This window comes from Tarenaya hassleriana, unplaced genomic scaffold (genome assembly GCF_000463585.1).
Source record: "Tarenaya hassleriana unplaced genomic scaffold, ASM46358v1 Cleome27, whole genome shotgun sequence".
Taxonomy (NCBI): Eukaryota; Viridiplantae; Streptophyta; class Magnoliopsida; order Brassicales; family Cleomaceae; genus Tarenaya; species Tarenaya hassleriana.
This window is the reverse complement of record NW_010965946.1, coordinates 1,200,818-1,218,278: the sequence shown is the minus strand read 5'-3', so window position 1 is coordinate 1,218,278 and position 17,461 is coordinate 1,200,818. Positions and strand designations below refer to the sequence as shown.

The window sequence follows — 17,461 nt, the reverse complement described above, 5'->3', positions numbered from 1 at the left end:
ACGTCTACGGACATACATGGTCGATTATTTTTTTTTAAAAAAAAAAGAAAAGAAAAGCAACCCAAATCCATGCATTATTGGGCTTTCATTGGACACTAGGTTCGTTATTTGCGGTATCAGGCTAAGCCCATTTGGCACTATACATTCCATTATAAAATCAAAAATCAAAATTTTATGAGAATAATATTTCCATAAATGTAATAAATCCAAGATCTCAAAATCTCCTTTATAAATATAAATATGTCGTTATTTTAGGACCACCTGCATTAGATTCGATTAAACATGTGGCGGTGCTTTCTCCTCTGCTAGCTGTGGGAGACAAAAATCATATAGGTGTCGAAAATATCTTAGCTTCAAAGCAACGACTTTTTTTTTTTTTTGGTCGGTTTCTTATCTCTTCCTATTTTAGACGACTTTTTTTTTTGTTTGAATAAAGGACTTTTAGTTATAGAACTTATTCTTTTTTTTTTATCAATTATAATACAGTTTGCTTCCTAAAATAACATATTCAAATTCCATTTTTTTAGGCTGTTATATCTTTCTAAAAAAATATACATTTATTTTATCGATTTGCTACTCAAATTAGTTTATATTAATTACTTTACTAACAATATCCAAAAAATGTGTAACGCACAAGTCAAATCCAGCAAATTTGACCATCAATGGCAATTTATAGCCATTTTTTTTCACTAAAATGTCATGTTATCTAATTATATTAAAATATATATATATATATATATGAAGTATAATTACATATGACATACTAAATATAATGTAAACGGTTATCTGATAAAAAAATAACCCCTTTATCAGATTTTCCAGCTGTTTTTTTTTTCTTAACAAAATAAAGCAGAATATTGAAAAAGAACCATGAAAGCAAACAAAAACTTTAAGAAAAAGGAAACAAAAATCTTGGACTCAGCCATGTGTGTTGACAGCTTCCCAGACCAAGTTCTTGCCAACGGGGTTGGCCGCGTCCCTGGCCTGAATCGCCGCTGTCCTCAGCGTCCTAATGGTCCACACATTGGCCTCCCACCACGACAGGCTCCTGTACGGAAGGTTGTGCTTCTTGCAGAGTTCCCGAACCACCGGAGAAACTCGCCGGAGATGGCATCTCGGCAGCCTCGGGAACAGGTGGTGCTCGAGCTGAAACTGAAGCCCGCCGAAGAACCAGTCCATCCACGACCGACATGATATGTCCAATGTCCCACCTGTCTGTTTCTCGAACCAGTCGTTCCCGTTGGGCGGGCCTGTGTACACGTCGGCGGCGAAGTGGTTCAGACAGAACTGCACGTGCTGCAGCGCCGTGACGGTGAAGCTCGTCAGCACGAACATGAATCTCTCCGGCCAGTTGGGGAGGCAAGAGACCAGGAGAGGGAACCATGTCCAGAACACCAAAATGCCCGCAATGTTCAGTGCCCTTTCGGGGACGTGACGCTTCGAGAACAAGAGCAAGAACGTCTGGATAAAGAGATTCACCCTACCGACGCACATCACTGGGTAAAACGTCCAGTGCTGGTAGCTGACGAGGAACCGGGCCAATGGGTCGAAGTCGAGTTTCCGACCGTAGAACTTCGACGTCATCGAGGAGAAGAACTTGGTCGAGACGGCGAAGACAGGGATGTGCTGTAGATCTGGGTCGTGATCGAGGCTGTTGCAGGCAATGTGGTGGGCATTGTGGGTCCACTTCCACCACGCGATCGAGATTCCGGTGAGACAGTTGCCGGAGAGAAGCTGAGCCAGTTTGTTGTAGCCACGGCTCGTCATGACGTTGTAATGGCCCGAGTCGTGACCCACGTAGGCGCTCTGGATCCAGAGGAGGCCGAGGACAACGGCGGAGAGGAAGTGGGCCCAGACGCTGGAACAGGCCAAGACGCCGTAGAGGACAGCGATGAACATGAGGAAGACGCCCGTGAGGGTGCAGACGGTCACGTGACCTTTGTTCTCGAAGAGACCGAGTTTCGTGAACTCAGTGGCCATGCGGCGGTAGTCCCGAGAGATGTCGGAGACATGGAAGTCACGGAGGTGATAACCGGTGAATAACTTGTCGAGGTGGGCCCAGGCGGTGCCCGGATGGTAAGCGATGAACGCGTCGGTGACGTCTTGTCCGGCGAGATTTCTGATCGGAGCATCGCCTCCGGGATGGGATTTCACCCAATCGGTAACGTCATATACCTTGCCCTGAATCGAGATCCATAGATCTCCCGGCTGGTTGTGTTTCTTCAGATCCTCGCTCGTAATGTACTTCTTCTTGTCTGTGACCTCCGCCATTGTTGAAGCCCAGAGAGAAGAAGATCCGATCAACAGAGAGGAAACGAAGGGTTCCAAATCTGGAATTTTTTTCTGGATTTCACAGGAACAATCAAAACCCAGATTTAAAAAACAAAACCTTTTCTCCGATTCTTCGACTCTTCCCCTTTATGGCAACGGAAAGGGGAGATCTTTGAATCGGATTTGATCTAGGGTTGAAGCGTTCTTCCTCCCCTCCCCGAATCTTTCTCTCTGCTCCCTATGCTTATCTCGTCGAGCCCTCTCTCTCCTTTTATTATGGTTTCCCTTGTTTTAATTACTGTTTCGTAAATAGTAATTTCACACCGATTTTTAATTTTTTTTTTCCCTAATGACGACCGAATTACCCGGCCAAACAAATAAATAAACAACTAAAAGGAGACAACAAAAAAAATCACCCGTCCAATCAAATGAAAGCGTATCGAAACGTGTGACCGAAAAACGTATAAATCTACATATCCCCGAATTTTTTTTAAAATATCAAAAGTTATAAAATAAAAAAAAAATTGAGTTACATTTTATTTTATATTCCCTGCAATGATTTCGTGCGGTGACGTGTACACGTAAAGATGGGCTCTTCATTCATGTTTGCTGTGTGACTTTTTGAAGAATTGGTTTAGATGAATCGTTGCGTTAGAGGACCATCATACGAAATAATAATAATAATAATAATAACGAAAAAAAAATGGTTGGTTATGTGATAATAGTGCAATATGCCACGTGTGTTCGGAGATATTTTTGTTAGCTTGTGATTGGAGCGTCGGTCCATTGTTTTATACTTAAAGTATGGGTGGAAACGTGGACTGTCGACGGACCCCGAAAAATTTAAGAAATACCCGAAAAAGTAACCGTAAAAATAAATTATTTCTTCCAAGAAAAAACGCACAAAATTAAGGTTTACATTTTTCATAATTTACTTTCATTTTTCGTAAGACCCAACAGTTGGTGGTCCAATGCCACCAATGACTGAGAGGTGACAAAGTCATTCTCAAGATCATGGGTTCGATTTCACTGTTGGGAAGGAAGGTAATTTTTAGACTAAAATGGTCCATATACAAAGGTTGGTCCCGGACCTAGGGTGGATGTAGTCGGAGAAATCATCCTAATTTCCTACCACATCTTTAAAAAGAATGAAAGTACCTACTACCCATGTAATTATAGAACCTTGCCCTTACTTTTGGATATTAATTCATGATTGCACACATCTATACAACAGAAAATATGAATATTTTTTTTGTAATATTTAATTCAAAACCGAAGAAAATATATCAAAAAAGCTTAGGAGCGCGTATTGAATTGTTCTCCTTCTCGTTGGCATTCATAAAGAGGAGCAGATGGAGATGTGTCTCATTGATTGAATCAAAGGGCAAGAAGAAAACAACACAACGTGTGTGTGCGTTGTCTTAATTTCGATATGATTGTTTTCTACATTTGGAAATGGTGTATTATATATAACTTATCTTCCCAATTGCAAGTACGAAAGTCAACTTATAGATTTGAGGTTTTGGATTTAATTCCTTTCATAGAAAATCCTAGGGAAGAGATGATTTTGAAATGTGAATACGTATATATATATATACACACACAAAAAGCGAATATACGTTATATGTTATAAACTCTCTTACCCAATGTTTGAATTTAGTTTAATCTATAAAAAAAAAAAAAGCGAAGCAACATAACAATTTTCGTGTAATAATGTTTTTTTATTCAAAGCCCATTAAGAGCTTTGTTTTATTTAAAGCCTAAGGCCCATTAAGGCCCAACAATTATTGAGGCCTATTAAAAGCCCTATATGTTAATTCGGATTCGGATTTGATCGGGTTAAAGACGTTGGGCTTTGGATCTGTTCAAAAGCCCGTTTTCTTTATTTATATATAAATAAATAAATAAATGAAATAAAAAAAAACAAGCCCTACCTTGTTCTTCTCTTTTCCATCGGCGACGACCACCGTTCCTCTGCCTCTCTCTCGCCGCCGGTAAGTGTCTCTTAGTCTTCTTCTTCTTCTTGCGTCGTTGTTTCCCGTCTGGGTTGACGAGAGTTTCGTCTCGTCTGCTACCTCTCTCTGTCGACGACGGCCACCCCTCTCTCTCGTCCGCTCCCTCTCTCTTGTTTGTCGACGAAGACGGCCACCCGTCTGTCTCTCTGTCGACGACGGCCGAAGATCTTCCGGTTTCACACAGCCAAAACCCGATCTTGTCTCTACAGTTCTTGTCTCCATGGCAGATCTCTGTCTTGACTAGAAATTATTGCACCATTGATATGGAATGGAATGAAGTTCTTAACTGTCGGATAATCGTTTGGTTTCTTTTGGTTTTGCTCTCTTTTTTGGCTGTGCAGGAAATTGCGTTGTCGTCTAGATATGAATTCGGTTCATTTCCAGTCACCTCATCCCATGCCTCACTGGTCTCCGATGCTACCTCCGGACCCTCCTCGTTCAAGCGTGTTCTGGAACACGAACAACGCATCTCATCAGCTTAAAGAGCTCCAAGACACGCTTAATCTGGCAAAATCGATGTAAGAAACACTGCAATTTCAGATCCCCTGTCGGTGATTTGTTATATTGTGTGACGTATCCGTTCCATTCAATAGGGAGAAAGAGCTGGAAGCATTGATGATGCTCAGAGATGGTAAGGGGGCAACGGAGAATGCAGAACAAGGGTCTGTAGCAGAGTTTTTGCGATATTTAGAAGATGGGAAGATGGATTTAGAACACCAGGCGACTCTTTCAGTGGAAGCAGCGAACTTGTTGATGTCAAAGCTGAGTGCTCAGTTAGACCCTTTTAGGTTTGTGGTTGACGAGAATAGTCCTTGGGAAGAGAGATCCTCGGTTGTAGGATTGGTGTCCAAAATGCAGAAATCCAAAAGGAACAAACTTTGGAGGAAGAGGAAGCGACAATGTGTTGCCCAAGAGCGTGCTAAGGCGGGTGCAGGCTGCATAGTTTGAAATTTTGTATGCAGGCTGCATAGTTGAGATTTACTTTGTCATTTTGTTTTTTTCTTTTGTATGGTTTCAGGAGCATGAACAATTCGAGCAAGCTAATCGAGAGGCCGATGAATGGAGGGCCAGGAAGATGGCCAAGGACATGGCAAACCGCAAGGTAACATCTCAGCAATATCAATGACATGATGGAATTCTATCTATTGCCCGTATTTGAGGGATTCTGCTTTCAGGTAGAAGAGATGAAGGCGATTGAGAAGGTCAAGGCAAAGCGAGAGAGAAAAAGACTAGAACCTGAGGTGTTTTTAGAGATTCTTAACATGCTAGCCATTAGAGATAAGTAGACTTTTTTGCTTGTGGTTCTACATCTGATCAGGTTTTCTCATGGATGTGAATTGCTTTTCAGCTAGAATTGGCTCTAATTGTTGAAGAACTTCAAAAGTTGCGGTCCCTAAGAATTGAAAAATTGAAGAAACAAGGTATGTGCTCCGTGTGGTTCAATGCACGTGATTTTTTAACAGAAGCAGCACTATGTAACATGTTTATCTGGAGCGAAACAGGCTATTTCCTCCCGGAGGAAGATGACAAGTTCTTCGAGAGTGTGCGAGCTGCAGTGGAGCAAGAGGAGAACCAAGCTCAATCTTCGATTAACACAGATGGCGATAATGATGTTGCCACTGCAGAGGAACCTGGTAAGAACACCGAAAGTGATGTCCCAATCAGGGACAATGAAACGAGCGAGGACATGAACGAAGGGAGTTCCACCGCACTAGACATTGGTAAGAAGGGACAAGAGAATGTGGCAAATCTACCCCTGGATTTCTACCACTACTACTATGGCAGCGATCATGATATCAGCAGACTTATTGAGGTGATCTTTGCATAGGTTTTGTTCTTTTCCTGTCCTAAGAAAGAATTCTACAGCTTGCACAGAATCACTGTGAATACGATTCTTGAATTTCGTACAGGTCAGAAGAGAATGGGATGCATATATCAGACATGGAGGAAGGTAAGAACACAACTGCCCCCACTTCTCTCTGAACACAACTGTTTGTTCATCCCTAACAAGATAAGATAATTCACTGTCCTGCAGCCGCATACCCGGTCATTGGGTCCTGCCCTCGCCACCCGCTAATGAGATATGGGCATCTTACATGGTGAAACCCAATGGAAATTCCGGCTAAATTCGTCCAACACTATCCATGTCGAGCAGGATTTCGGATAGTTTACCCCACTTTCTATCTGGTGGGTTTAGTTTGGTCTACTGTTGGTTATTGGATCCAAACTGTCGAGCTCAAAGCTCATTTCTGTAAAGTCATGTTGAAACCAGACGCTTATGTCTTAGTTATTGGATTCAATCTATCGATCTCAAAGCTCATTTTTTTAAAGTCTTGTTCTTTGAATGAAATCAGAAGCTTATCTCTTGTTTTCACTACAGTTCCACAAATGGATAGTTCACTTAATTTTAGTTCTCGTCATATGGCTATAATTATAACTTTGATCTTATAAATAATATTTCTGATCATAATGTAAACTATATCTATTCATGCTTAAATTGTCATATTTTCTACAATCTGCAAGTAGTTCACATTAGTTTCATCCGATAAGATACTGCAAAAACAGTTTAGGAAGAATGTGGGGAAGATGATTGTTGGGAAATTCAACGAAGAATGAATCACAACTGCCCATCTTCCCCTTTGATCTCGCAGGGAATACTTTCGTACAAAGTGCATTGATATTAGCACAACGCCGATACACACAATCCCTGTTTTTTCCTTCCGCAACACCAATAACATTTCTCAGAATACGCAAGAAAATCTCGCCGACGTTTCAGACGATCCACGGTACGAAAATCGTGGAGCGTCTAGAATAATCAGCTGTTTGTTCTGCGAAGGTTGTAAGAATGTTAGAGAAGCCTCAATCTCGGAGTACACTCGCTTCTCTGCTGGGTCCTTCGCTTTGAATAAACAATAAAAGCAACGCAATTTGTTCGAAAACGAGATCGTAAGAGGTGAAACCCGAACCAGGGATTAAAACCCGGATCCGGTAGATCCCAGACTCGGGACTTCGATTTCCGAAGGCAAACTTGGATTGAACACGCATCTACATCTGCGCTTCACCCATAGGACCTTCGATTTACAGATGGCAAAAGACGATAATGGAAATGGAAATGGAAATGAAGACCAAGAATTACGAAGCGGATGATGCTCAGTGAATACGAACCAAAAAGATTGGATATCATCTCGAATCACACGATCTGTAACTTCAGATATTCACTCGTCATCGCATCTTCCAACAGCGCGATCGAGTTTGCGACTGCCGCATCAAATTACAGAAGAGAGAGAGAGAGAGAGAGAGAGAGAGAGAGAGAGAGAGAGAGAGAGAGACGGCGAGGAAACATAAAAACCCTAGCTTGATAATGGTGAAGCCGTTGCTACTTAGATGTCTTATATAGAGGGGGGGGGTATGGATGAGGTGACGTGGACAAAGCCCATTTCATAGTTTGGGCTTTATTTCTAAAAAGTTTAGCCCATATAAATTTATGGGCCGATAAATGATGACTAATGTCTCTGCTGTAGTTATAGATTGAGATGAAATGAATGGACGGTGGTGAGTAAGGCCCAATATGACAGGCCCAAAAACGACACGTGCGAAGAATTTTTATTTAATGGGCACGTGTTATGTTATAAAAAAAACGTCGAATTTTTCTTAAATTCCAAAATAAAAACATTTTCTTTTTCAAGGGAAAAAGAAAGTTTCCATTTCCTTTCTCGGATCTTACCCTACGCAAAAACCTTGAATCCGATCTCCGCGACGAGGATTCTCGTCTCTCTGGTAAACTCTCGGAGGAGGAATCTGTTGCTTCCGTCGGTTTTTTCTGTGGCAGATAAGCTGCTATAGAGGGAGAGCTATGTTGAGTTCGATCGCTAGTTTGAAGGAGAACTTGAACAAGATCGTGCTTGATGTGCATGACAACGAAGATGACGAAGATCTTTCCGTCTACAGATCCTCCAATGGCGGTGATTTCTCTGGCTCTGACCGGAGGAATTCTAGCGGTATCAGATATTCCAGGTCCGTTTCAAAGTCTCCGATCGCCAATGGTTATGGGGCCGAATCGCCCGTTAATCATGAGGTATTTCTTCTGTTCTTGTTGCAATTTATGTTCGAAATTCAATTAGGTGGCCCATGGCTTCTTTTCCAGTTGATTCGGCAATCTGTATGTTTTCTTGAGTTTTGGGCATTAGGAAATTGGGAATAGCATTCCGCTTACCGTTACTGCAATAGTGCTATCTGGATAGAACTTTATCTCAGGACGGGGCTTTGAGTTGGGTTTTGTGGGATAAGCTCTGGCAAAGAGTTCGGTTTACTTGGCAAATTGTAGTAGTTGAAATCATGTTATGCCTGTTTTGTGGATGTTTTTTGTAGATTGAGATGTATAAAGCAGAAATCAGACAGCTTCAGGAAGCAGGATCAGAAATCAAGGCTCTATTAATAAATTATGCAGCTCTTTTGAAAGAGAAAGAGGTAACGTCGTGGCATTGGTGATGTATCCTTTCTGGCCTTCTCAGTTCTTACATCTACTCTGCCTTGTTTCTTTTTTCTTCTTCACACTGTGGCCTCTGGATTACAGGATCAGATTTCCAGATTGAACCAGGAGAATGGCTCATTGAAACAAAACCTGGCTGCAAGTAACAATGCTCTTATAGAGGCTAGAACCGACCTTTCCAGGGCATCAAACAATAATGCAATCCAGGTTTATGCCACTTCTATGTATTGCTGCTATTTTATCTTCGTCTTTTGGAGTATTTCATTTGACTATTAGGCTTCGTACCTGTCAACTTTTCCATATGTGTTTCTTGTGCAATTTGATACTGCTGCTTGCCAGCGACCTTCTGTTCAAGAATAATGCAGTTATTTTTTATATGGTGCATGGTATATGATGCCTACCTGTTTAACATTGCAACTGAGCCTTTTACATTTCTTTACTAGCATGGAACGCATGCCTGTCGTATAAGTTTATGCTAAGGCTTGTACTTCTGATATTATTAAGTGGAATTATAGGCTGCTAAATAACAGTTTGTGCAGACAATTGGCTATCATGTATAGTTGGCTAGATCTAAAAATCTTGTTTTTGGGTCCAAATACGTGCTCACTATATCAAGATGAAAGGAAGCTTGATATTGTCGTTTCTTTTTCAGTAGCTACCTCAACATAGTTATTTTAAAATTATTACCGACCCTTCTGTTTATTTGTCACGCTCAAGAACGTGATCACTCATTAATGTCAGAAACTATCAAATTAACTTGTGGTATTCAGGGAAACAATGATCACTTACCCAACAAGCTGCACAGATCTGTGTCTCATTCGAAAAATCGAAACCAAACGTACAATGGCATTGCCTCTAAATTTGATGGGTTAGGCAATGATTCCGTTTCACATGTAAAGGAAAAGGTAACGCCATTCTTTATTTCGTTTTTTGTTCAAGGTTAATCCTATTTGTTTTCTTTAACATTCTGGTGTTTATTAGATATATATGTTGGGAGTTTTAGGATAATTCCTGATTGTTCTGCGTATAGCTAATATTATGTTGTGAGCCGTTCTTCTTGTTAATGAAAATGCTTTATGTTGTTCTGCTATATGATCTTTGGTTTGAATACTGAGTTCTAAGCAACAATCTGAATGCATTTTAGGAGCTTGCAGATTCGCTAGAAGAGAGAAACAGAACACTAGCAGCTGTTCAAGCCACGCTTGAATTACAAAGAAACGAACTTGAGAAAGAGCAGGAAAATTTAGCAAAACTGCAGCTTGCATTGCAAGGTAGATAGCAGGATGTCAACTTGGTTGTCCTTTATATCTTGCTTATCTAGTATCTTATCCTCCTTACTGTTTTTTCACTTCATCAGAGGAGCGCAGACGGAATGAAACTTTTGAAGAAGAACTCGAATCTCTAAGGTTAGATAAGGAACAAGTAAGTGGAATTGAGTTGAAGTGAACTTGCATTCTCTTTTTTCAATTAGGAACCACCATCTTTTAAGTTGCTGTTTTCTAATTTGACTATTGACTAGATGTTTACTTCATCCGTTTGCAGACCTCCTTGGAAATGAACAAATTACGTGGCGAACTGAACGCAAAATTAGCAGAAAGCAAACACCCACAGATGCAGTTGAATGGTCGAGAGAACCAAGCTGTGGGAATTGCCATGGAAAACTTGAAAGAAGTGAACAGAGCCCTGGAGAAGGAAAATACTGAGCTTAAGGTTTATCATGCTCCTAGCTTTTAGTATTCTACAAGTTCTGAATTAGCTGCTTGTGTTTCTCTATGTATTTTATCTCCTTTTTCATCTTCCTGTAGTTGAAAAAAAGTGAACTGGAGACTGCTTTAGAAGCTACCTTGAGGTCAACAAGTAACAAAGTCTTCCCAGATGCGCAAGAGGCTCTCGTTAGACATCCTAGTAACTTGAACAAGGTAAATTGGTCTTTGATGCTAACTGAAGTGAATGTGTTTGGTCCATGGAGCAAAAGGAACTTTGGCTTTATGCCCATCCCGTCCCTATTTGATAAAGTGTGAGTAAGCATTTATTGTTCCTTGTCATGCTTCGCATCATTTAATTAGGAGAAACCAGAAAGCTTCCCTGGAAAAGAAGAGATGGAGCAATCTTTGCAGAGGTTGGAAAATTCTTTGGAGGAAACACGGCATGAAAGGGATAAGGCTCGTCAAGAACTCAAACGGCTCAAACAACACCTACTAGAGAAGGTTATTCATCCTAAATTTCAGCTAATCTTCTTCACAATCCATTACAATTAGATCGCTGTCAGTCATCTTTGTTAGAGCTTTTTATAGCTGCACATCAAAATCTTGCTAATTGTCCTACTTTTCCTGTAAATGGACTGCTCAAGTTGTGTCATAAAACCTTATTCTCTAGTCCGGTTTTCTTATTGATTTTCCTGAGCAGTGATTCAGTAGTTTTCCTTGCTATAATTTTACAGGAATCTGAGGAGTCCGAGAAGATGGATGAAGATAGCAGACTGATTGAAGAACTCCGCAAGGCCAATGAATATCAAAGGTCTCAGATATTACAATTGGAGAAAGCTCTTAAGCAGGCAATTGCTAGTCAGGAGAATATCAAGATGAGCAATGACACTGAAATCCAGAAGTCCAAGGAAGTAATTGATGACTTGAATCAAAAGCTTACAAATTGTTTGAGAACAATAGAGGCCAAAAATGTTGAACTGTTAAATCTTGAAACTGCGCTTGGCCAGTACTATGCTGAAGTCGAGGCTAAGGTTGGTTTTAGGAAATTCTTATAACCCTTTTTTGGGCTCATGCTGGAGATCTGTCGTAGTTCATTTATGTGTTCCATTTCTTGAATGTTTTAGGAACATTTTGAACGAGAGCTTGCAGTGGCCAGAGAAGAGTCGATGAAACTTTCCGCTCGATTGAAAGTAGGAATCATTCTGCCTTTCCCTTTTCAACTATGATGAAACATATGGGCCTTCAGTTGATTCTATGTTGCTGTTTTAAAGGATGCCGATGAGCAATTAGAGTCTTCGAAGAAAGAAAAGGAAGAAGTCGAATCCAAGCTGTTGCAAGCAGAAAAGGTTGCATCGGAATGGAAAAACAGAGTCAACAAACTTGAAGAAGACAATGCAAAAGTACGCCGTGTTCTGGAGCAGAGCATGACAAGGCTCAATAGGATGTCAGTGGATTCAGATTATCTTGTTGATAGGTAAGTCCGTGACATTTTGCTTCTTCTTCTTCTTTTGACAATGTATTTGTTTCTACAATGTTCACTTCCTTGTCAGATTTAGATTGTTATTTTTGTGGATAGATGGAATTCTGACGCTTTATCTATTTATTTGTGGCACAGGCGAATTGTCATCAAATTGCTAGTCACGTACTTCCAGAGGAACCATAGCAAAGAGGTAAGGTCGGAATCAGTCCAACATTCCCACGATGTGCTTTAGGAGCTGGAATTTTTCATGCTATTAGTTACATCACACCCTTCCAAAAAAAAAAAAATCCCATTTGAATTAGCCGAGGCAGCAGAATTAACCTCCATGCAGATTTCTCTCCGCCATTCGTATTGAGCCATGTCCTCGACTAAACCGATTTGTGCATGCTGGTCTAGGTTTTGGACCTTATGGTACGGATGCTGGGATTCTCGGAGGAAGACAAACAGCGGATAGGGATGGCTCAACAAGGAACCGGGAAAGGTGTCGTAAGAGGCGTATTGGGCCTGCCTGGCCGCTTAGTAGGCGGGATCCTGGGCGGCGGTGGCTCTGCGGATGCACATTCTAATACAGCTTCAGATAACCAGGTTAGAACTTTCATGATTGATCTCAATGATTTTTGACCCTCTTAGTGATCATCTTTGGAATAGATTCGATTCACAGAGTTAAGACGGTGGAGAATGAGTTGTGTACTTTTTTGAGACTGAGGCCGGTTATGTTCTGTCCGTTGCTTTTACAGTCCTTTGCGGATCTGTGGGTTGATTTTCTGCTAAAGGAAGTGGAGGAAAGAGAGAGAAGGGATGCGGAAGATGCAGCGAATAAAGTCAAGCAAGGATCACCGCCGCATCAAACGTCTTTGCCTGATGCTGGAGGAGGGTTCGCCAGGACAAACTATCTTCCCCCATATGAGCATCATTCTGACTCAGAGTACTCGACGGTTCCTCTCACCTCATCCGATAGCAATCCTCGTCTCTCCAGATTACAACAACAGCAACATCATCAATGGTAAAAATACAGATGTATGAACAGCGTTGAAGTTCTCTCTCTCTCTCTCTCTGCTATTCATGCTAAGTATATAGGGTTGTCAATCTGATGTTGTAATTATCTCACCTTGTTCCATTAATTCTTTTATTGTCTTTTTTTTTTCTTGTGGAAGAAAAAAAAAATCAAAGAGTTTCTGTATGACGGATCTTTTTGCGAAAACTAATATTGGATTGGGACTTGGTGAAATAAAAACAGTTTTTGTGGCATGTAGTGTTGTGTTTGTGGATCTTCTCTCAACTCTCAAGTGGATATTTTTGCCGACGGTACTTTATTGTTGTGATCCATTACATGAAGCACCAAACTAGAGTTTCTCGGTCTGAACACTGTGAATGATCGTAATATCTTAGTATTCTACTGTTGCTTATCATGTATATGACGAATTAAAAAATACAAATGGACGACGAAGCCAAGCAATAACCGATGCACCATATTTGATTATATAAATAATAATGCCAAAAGAGAGACGAGCAATATGCAGTCAAATGGGACAGGAGCAATAAACTGAAAACTCTGCCCCTAATAATTAAAAAGCAGCCATGGATCAAAGGGGAATGAATCCAAAACAAAACCAAAGATGATGACTAATAAGAGGACGGACGGTCACTCTCTCTCGCTCTAACCCAACTTAGCTTTGAGAGGGCCAATGGGAATCTTAGAAAGAACCTTCTCATCAAGCACACCGTACTGCTTCTTGAGCTCGACAAAGGCCTTCTCCGCCATTGGGTCGACTTTGTCCTCGTGCTTCTCGTATAGCACCGGCACAGTGTGAAGCAGCACAAAACCTGTTCACAGAATTTTGTTCAGCAGCCTTGACAGCCTAATTGTTTTCAAAACTGACAGATGAAGAAGTTGCCGACTATAGGACTTACATATGTATATCAACGTCAAAAAGTGGCACCAGCTACCCACGACCGAGATGACCCACAGCCCAGCCACGACCTGACATAGAAAGCAAAAACCCAATTCCCTTTTGTCAAAACCCGAGCACTGACACATAACTGCTGCCAGCCTCATTCAGCTTGAGATGAGCACTGACACATGGTTTCATGTATTGCTTCAATGTTAACGGGTAAGATTTAGGAAAGATTGCATTGCAGCAAGTGGAGGAATCTTTTTAAACTTTGAGCTAAATGCCAATACAAAATACTAGTGTTTGCGGAAAACCAATTCATGCAGTGAAAAAATAAACAATTGTTTGACAGCAGTTCTAAGCTGTGAAAAAAGTAGGCATACCATCAGGAATTTCTTCAAGTCTCTTCCTAGAGCAATGTCGCGTAGGACGGTAAAAGCCTGGTTCACCTCATTTCTGAGTGCAGAAGCAACGAGAAGAAAGTGTTCCTCATGAAGATGGATTTCAGGAATCTGCGGTGGAGACCTGAAAAGAAGATTTGAAAGCCATTTACCACACAGGGAAAAGTGAATAAACGGCGACAGGATTAAGGATGGGGAGCTCACTTGTTGATGAAGCTGTGAGCATTGGACCACAAAAACAGGACTGAGAGAGCGAGTATCAAAATGTGACAAACAAGACTCAACAAGTGATACTCAACTAGCTCAAACAGAACCCAGATGGCAGTCGCCGTTCCAAGAACAGCAGCTGACAGTTTCTTATCCCTCCACAAGAGCACATCAGCAGCTGTGCATAGTTAAAGTAAAAAACACTGTTACTTGCCACAAAACAAGAGAAAATTGTATCACACAAAGATAATGCCTATAACACCATTAGCTCATCTGACCAATTTATGGCTTTGGAATGGAGAAATAACCATGCTGCTAAGGTTTTCCCATTGCATGGAATCTAAAGGACTATAAGTAAGACATAAGCTAAATCACGTATAAGACGGTTGCCACAGATCCTCGTTGATTTACCTACATCAATTCCAACGTCCAAACCACTTCGCCCTTTAATTTTGTGAGAATCGATATCACAGTGAATCGATGAAAGAAAATGTAAATCTTACCAAAGCATAAAAAAGGTTCATCCCTGAAACATATCTACCAAGCCACCAAACTTAATTCAAGCATACATTTGGCATTTCCGAAAGCACATATCCTAACATCAAATGGAAATTCGTCTCAAACTAATTTTCCGATGGAGCGTCTAATCATCATCTCCGATCAAATACAAGACGTCAAATTGCAGATCAAACATCGGCGCCAGAGAAAAACGATCAAAATGTGAGGACAAAAAAAATAGGAAATGCAGAAAGTGAGAGATCGGTGACGTACGCTTTCCACCACCGAAGACCTTGTGAACAGGTTTCTCTCTGCCAAACAGACGATAAATCTTGTCCTTCACGGCCATAGGCGACTCCATTTTCTCGTTGTCCGAATCCGATGACGACGACGAATCGTGATCGTGGATCTTCTCGGCGATCTTCTCCAATAGCGACTCCTCCGCAGGCGCAGATTTCTCCATTTCGTCCGCCATTATCTTCCTCCGATCCTGATCCAACCAACGCTCAGAGACACAGATACCTTTACCTGACGAGACAGGAGGGACGAACGAGGTGATTAATGAGGAAAAAATAGGGTACGAGGCTATATAAGCGCGAGTCTCAGGTTGAAATAGGCAAGCTGACGGCGTTAGTATCGTAACGTCTAAACGGCATAACGGACGTTAAAAATTTCGAAGACGGACCCCAGCTTTTGAGATTCTTCTTTAGTGCCTTTGCAGTCGAACGTGGAGGCGACCAATGTACATGTATGTGTGACCATAACCTTTCATAAAAGCAACCGACACGGAACGAGCGCATGCTGGACACGTGTCGATCATCGGGTCAGTGTCCATATAATCGACGGCTGAAACTTCCCCCCTTTTATTTCCAAAACCATGCTTGAAACGACACCGTCTGAACATGGGCCAGTACTAGACTTGAAGTCTCTCTTTGCCTCAGTGGGTTATCATTTGGGCCCACCGCGGCTGCATGGGACATTATTCTAGTTTTAAATATCCCTCTCAAGAGTCTATTATCACATATAAGGAAATCTACATGTAGTAAAATATTATTATTTCATTATGATTGTTAAGGTAGTTAGATATTTGATTTGCATTAGAAGCCTAATTAATTGTATTTAAGTTGTTATTTTGTGGGAAAAAAATGAGAACAACTCTTATGGAGATATGTAAACAAGATCATAAAGATTGATCCGGGATCATGTAATTGATTGGAAAGATCTTTATGAATCTGATGTCAAGTAGTAGGAGTTTCCAACAGATTCGAAATTTTGGATAAAGTTTACTTTTTCATAAATGAAATTGAATCTAACTAAGGATTTAAAGATAAACACAATTTAACTTATTCACTGCCGATCATGACGTCAGAATTCGGGAACTTGATGTCATTTAGAAATACAGAACATTCGCTTAGTCAACGCTTCCAGAATTTAGATATCCTTTCGGTTCCAAGTTCCAACTCTTTGTTGTTTCTAGTTCCGGAGACAACGTACCGAACCAATATGTGACATTGGATACGAAATCTCTTCAACATATTATTGATTCCGGATATGTCTCTTAATTAGCTTCAAACCGTTGGAAAACCAACATCGCGATATCGGGTGAATCAATTACATTTCTTTAACAAAACCGGCAACGTTAAATAAATTCATTTAATGATTAAACCAAAAAAAAAAATCAAGGGCAAATGTGAATCCGATACGAGAGACAAAAGATCAAAACCCTAAGGCGAGGTATTAATTATGTATAATCATAGTGGAGTAACTCTCCGATCGGCGGCATTCTGCCAAACGGCACAACCTCCGATGACGGCGTTGATTGCGGTGTCGGAAGCGGCGAGTTCCGGCAGACAGGGCAAGATCTTTTGAGTTTAAGCCACACGTCGAGACAACACAAGTGGAAACTGTGTTTGCACTCCGGCATCATCCTCAGCATCTCCGCTTCCTTGTACTCGCATAGACAGATCGAACACGTGGTACATCCTCCGCCCTCCGGTTCCTTCGAGAACTGGAATTTAGGGTAGGAGTTGATGACGGACTGATCGAACCTTGGGACGACGCTTTCCTCAAGGTCATGGTCATCGTCGTCGTCTTCCGCGACGAATATCACGCGGGGGGAGATAATGTCGCTTTCTTCGGTGGATACAGCCGCGGAGGTGCGGCGACGTAGGCGGCGGCGTCGGCGGCGGAAGAAGACGCAGGAGAAGAAGACGAAGGAGGAGAGGAGGGAAAATACGGAGAAGCTTATGAAGACCAAGTTGCCGATGCCGAGACCGGTGAGATAAAAGCTCGAGATTGAGATCGACGGTGGAGGCGGCGGCGGATGAAGGAGAGGGGAGACGGCGGAGGAGGACATCTGACGACTGAGGTGGCAGAGAAGGGACTGTGTCCACGTGGGGCTGGCGACGAGAGAGAGAGTTTTGAATGCAGATTTTAAGTTTTTTTTAAATAATATTAATCCGATAGGTTCGGAAACAGAAATTAGGGTCTTGCAATTGGTCA

The 17,461-nt window shown here is 41.4% G+C and overlaps 5 protein-coding genes across 5 annotated transcripts; 2 read left to right on the top strand and 3 right to left on the bottom strand.

Annotated features, from left to right (window-relative positions):
• Positions 1-768: 768 nt before the first annotated feature.
• Positions 769-2,542, bottom strand: LOC104817325 (delta(8)-fatty-acid desaturase 2-like). The gene has a single exon (XM_010546475.2). The coding sequence runs from the start codon at positions 2,269-2,271 to the stop codon at positions 919-921; it is 1,353 nt and encodes a 450-aa protein (XP_010544777.1). The 5' UTR covers positions 2,272-2,542; the 3' UTR covers positions 769-918.
• A 1,631-nt stretch (positions 2,543-4,173) lies between these two features.
• LOC104817324 (U11/U12 small nuclear ribonucleoprotein 59 kDa protein) lies at positions 4,174-6,616 on the top strand. The gene is made up of 9 exons (XM_010546474.1): positions 4,174-4,265; positions 4,628-4,804; positions 4,880-5,210; positions 5,305-5,388; positions 5,462-5,527; positions 5,635-5,707; positions 5,789-6,099; positions 6,197-6,237; positions 6,322-6,616. Exons 2-9 carry the CDS (start codon positions 4,650-4,652, stop codon positions 6,410-6,412), a joined length of 1,152 nt encoding a protein of 383 aa, XP_010544776.1. The 5' UTR covers positions 4,174-4,265; positions 4,628-4,649; the 3' UTR covers positions 6,413-6,616.
• Positions 6,617-7,967: 1,351 nt separating this feature from the next.
• LOC104817323 (golgin candidate 4) lies at positions 7,968-13,209 on the top strand. Its single transcript, XM_010546473.1, has 15 exons — positions 7,968-8,361; positions 8,655-8,753; positions 8,860-8,982; positions 9,546-9,680; positions 9,920-10,046; positions 10,133-10,197; positions 10,318-10,485; positions 10,581-10,694; positions 10,842-10,982; positions 11,216-11,512; positions 11,606-11,671; positions 11,753-11,955; positions 12,097-12,151; positions 12,358-12,546; positions 12,699-13,209. The coding sequence occupies exons 1-15, from the start codon at positions 8,140-8,142 to the stop codon at positions 12,966-12,968; spliced, it is 2,274 nt and encodes a 757-aa protein (XP_010544775.1). The 5' UTR covers positions 7,968-8,139; the 3' UTR covers positions 12,969-13,209.
• Positions 13,210-13,411: 202 nt separating this feature from the next.
• Positions 13,412-15,526, bottom strand: LOC104817322 (reticulon-like protein B6). The gene is made up of 5 exons (XM_010546472.2): positions 15,233-15,526; positions 14,459-14,639; positions 14,237-14,378; positions 13,873-13,942; positions 13,412-13,785 (listed from the first exon to the last, which is right to left on the bottom strand). The coding sequence occupies exons 1-5, from the start codon at positions 15,432-15,434 to the stop codon at positions 13,619-13,621; spliced, it is 762 nt and encodes a 253-aa protein (XP_010544774.1). The 5' UTR covers positions 15,435-15,526; the 3' UTR covers positions 13,412-13,618.
• Positions 15,527-16,700: 1,174 nt separating this feature from the next.
• LOC104817606 (RING-H2 finger protein ATL67) lies at positions 16,701-17,315 on the bottom strand. Its single transcript, XM_010546855.1, has one exon. The coding sequence runs from the start codon at positions 17,313-17,315 to the stop codon at positions 16,701-16,703; it is 615 nt and encodes a 204-aa protein (XP_010545157.1).
• Positions 17,316-17,461: the final 146 nt, after the last annotated feature.

What these genes read in the sequence shown, in the direction of transcription:
- LOC104817325 (XM_010546475.2), bottom strand. Translation starts at nt 2,271, where the DNA reads ATGGCGGAGGTCACAGACAAGAAGAAGTACATTACGAGCGAGGATCTG.
- LOC104817324 (XM_010546474.1), top strand. Translation starts at nt 4,650, where the DNA reads ATGAATTCGGTTCATTTCCAGTCACCTCATCCCATGCCTCACTGGTCT. An exon ending in CTTAATCTGGCAAAATCGAT is followed by an intron (nt 4,805 to 4,879) that starts GTAAGAAACACT and finishes TCCATTCAATAG; the next exon opens with GGAGAAAGAGCTGGAAGCAT. An exon ending in GAAAAAGACTAGAACCTGAG is followed by an intron (nt 5,528 to 5,634) that starts GTGTTTTTAGAG and finishes ATTGCTTTTCAG; the next exon opens with CTAGAATTGGCTCTAATTGT.
- LOC104817323 (XM_010546473.1), top strand. Translation starts at nt 8,140, where the DNA reads ATGTTGAGTTCGATCGCTAGTTTGAAGGAGAACTTGAACAAGATCGTG. An exon ending in TAAGGTTAGATAAGGAACAA is followed by an intron (nt 10,198 to 10,317) that starts GTAAGTGGAATT and finishes ATCCGTTTGCAG; the next exon opens with ACCTCCTTGGAAATGAACAA. An exon ending in AACAACACCTACTAGAGAAG is followed by an intron (nt 10,983 to 11,215) that starts GTTATTCATCCT and finishes ATAATTTTACAG; the next exon opens with GAATCTGAGGAGTCCGAGAA.
- LOC104817322 (XM_010546472.2), bottom strand. Translation starts at nt 15,434, where the DNA reads ATGGCGGACGAAATGGAGAAATCTGCGCCTGCGGAGGAGTCGCTATTG. An exon ending in GCTCACAGCTTCATCAACAA is followed by an intron (nt 14,379 to 14,458) that starts GTGAGCTCCCCA and finishes TCTTCTTTTCAG; the next exon opens with GTCTCCACCGCAGATTCCTG. An exon ending in ACTTGAAGAAATTCCTGATG is followed by an intron (nt 13,943 to 14,236) that starts GTATGCCTACTT and finishes TTTCTATGTCAG; the next exon opens with GTCGTGGCTGGGCTGTGGGT.
- LOC104817606 (XM_010546855.1), bottom strand. Translation starts at nt 17,315, where the DNA reads ATGTCCTCCTCCGCCGTCTCCCCTCTCCTTCATCCGCCGCCGCCTCCA.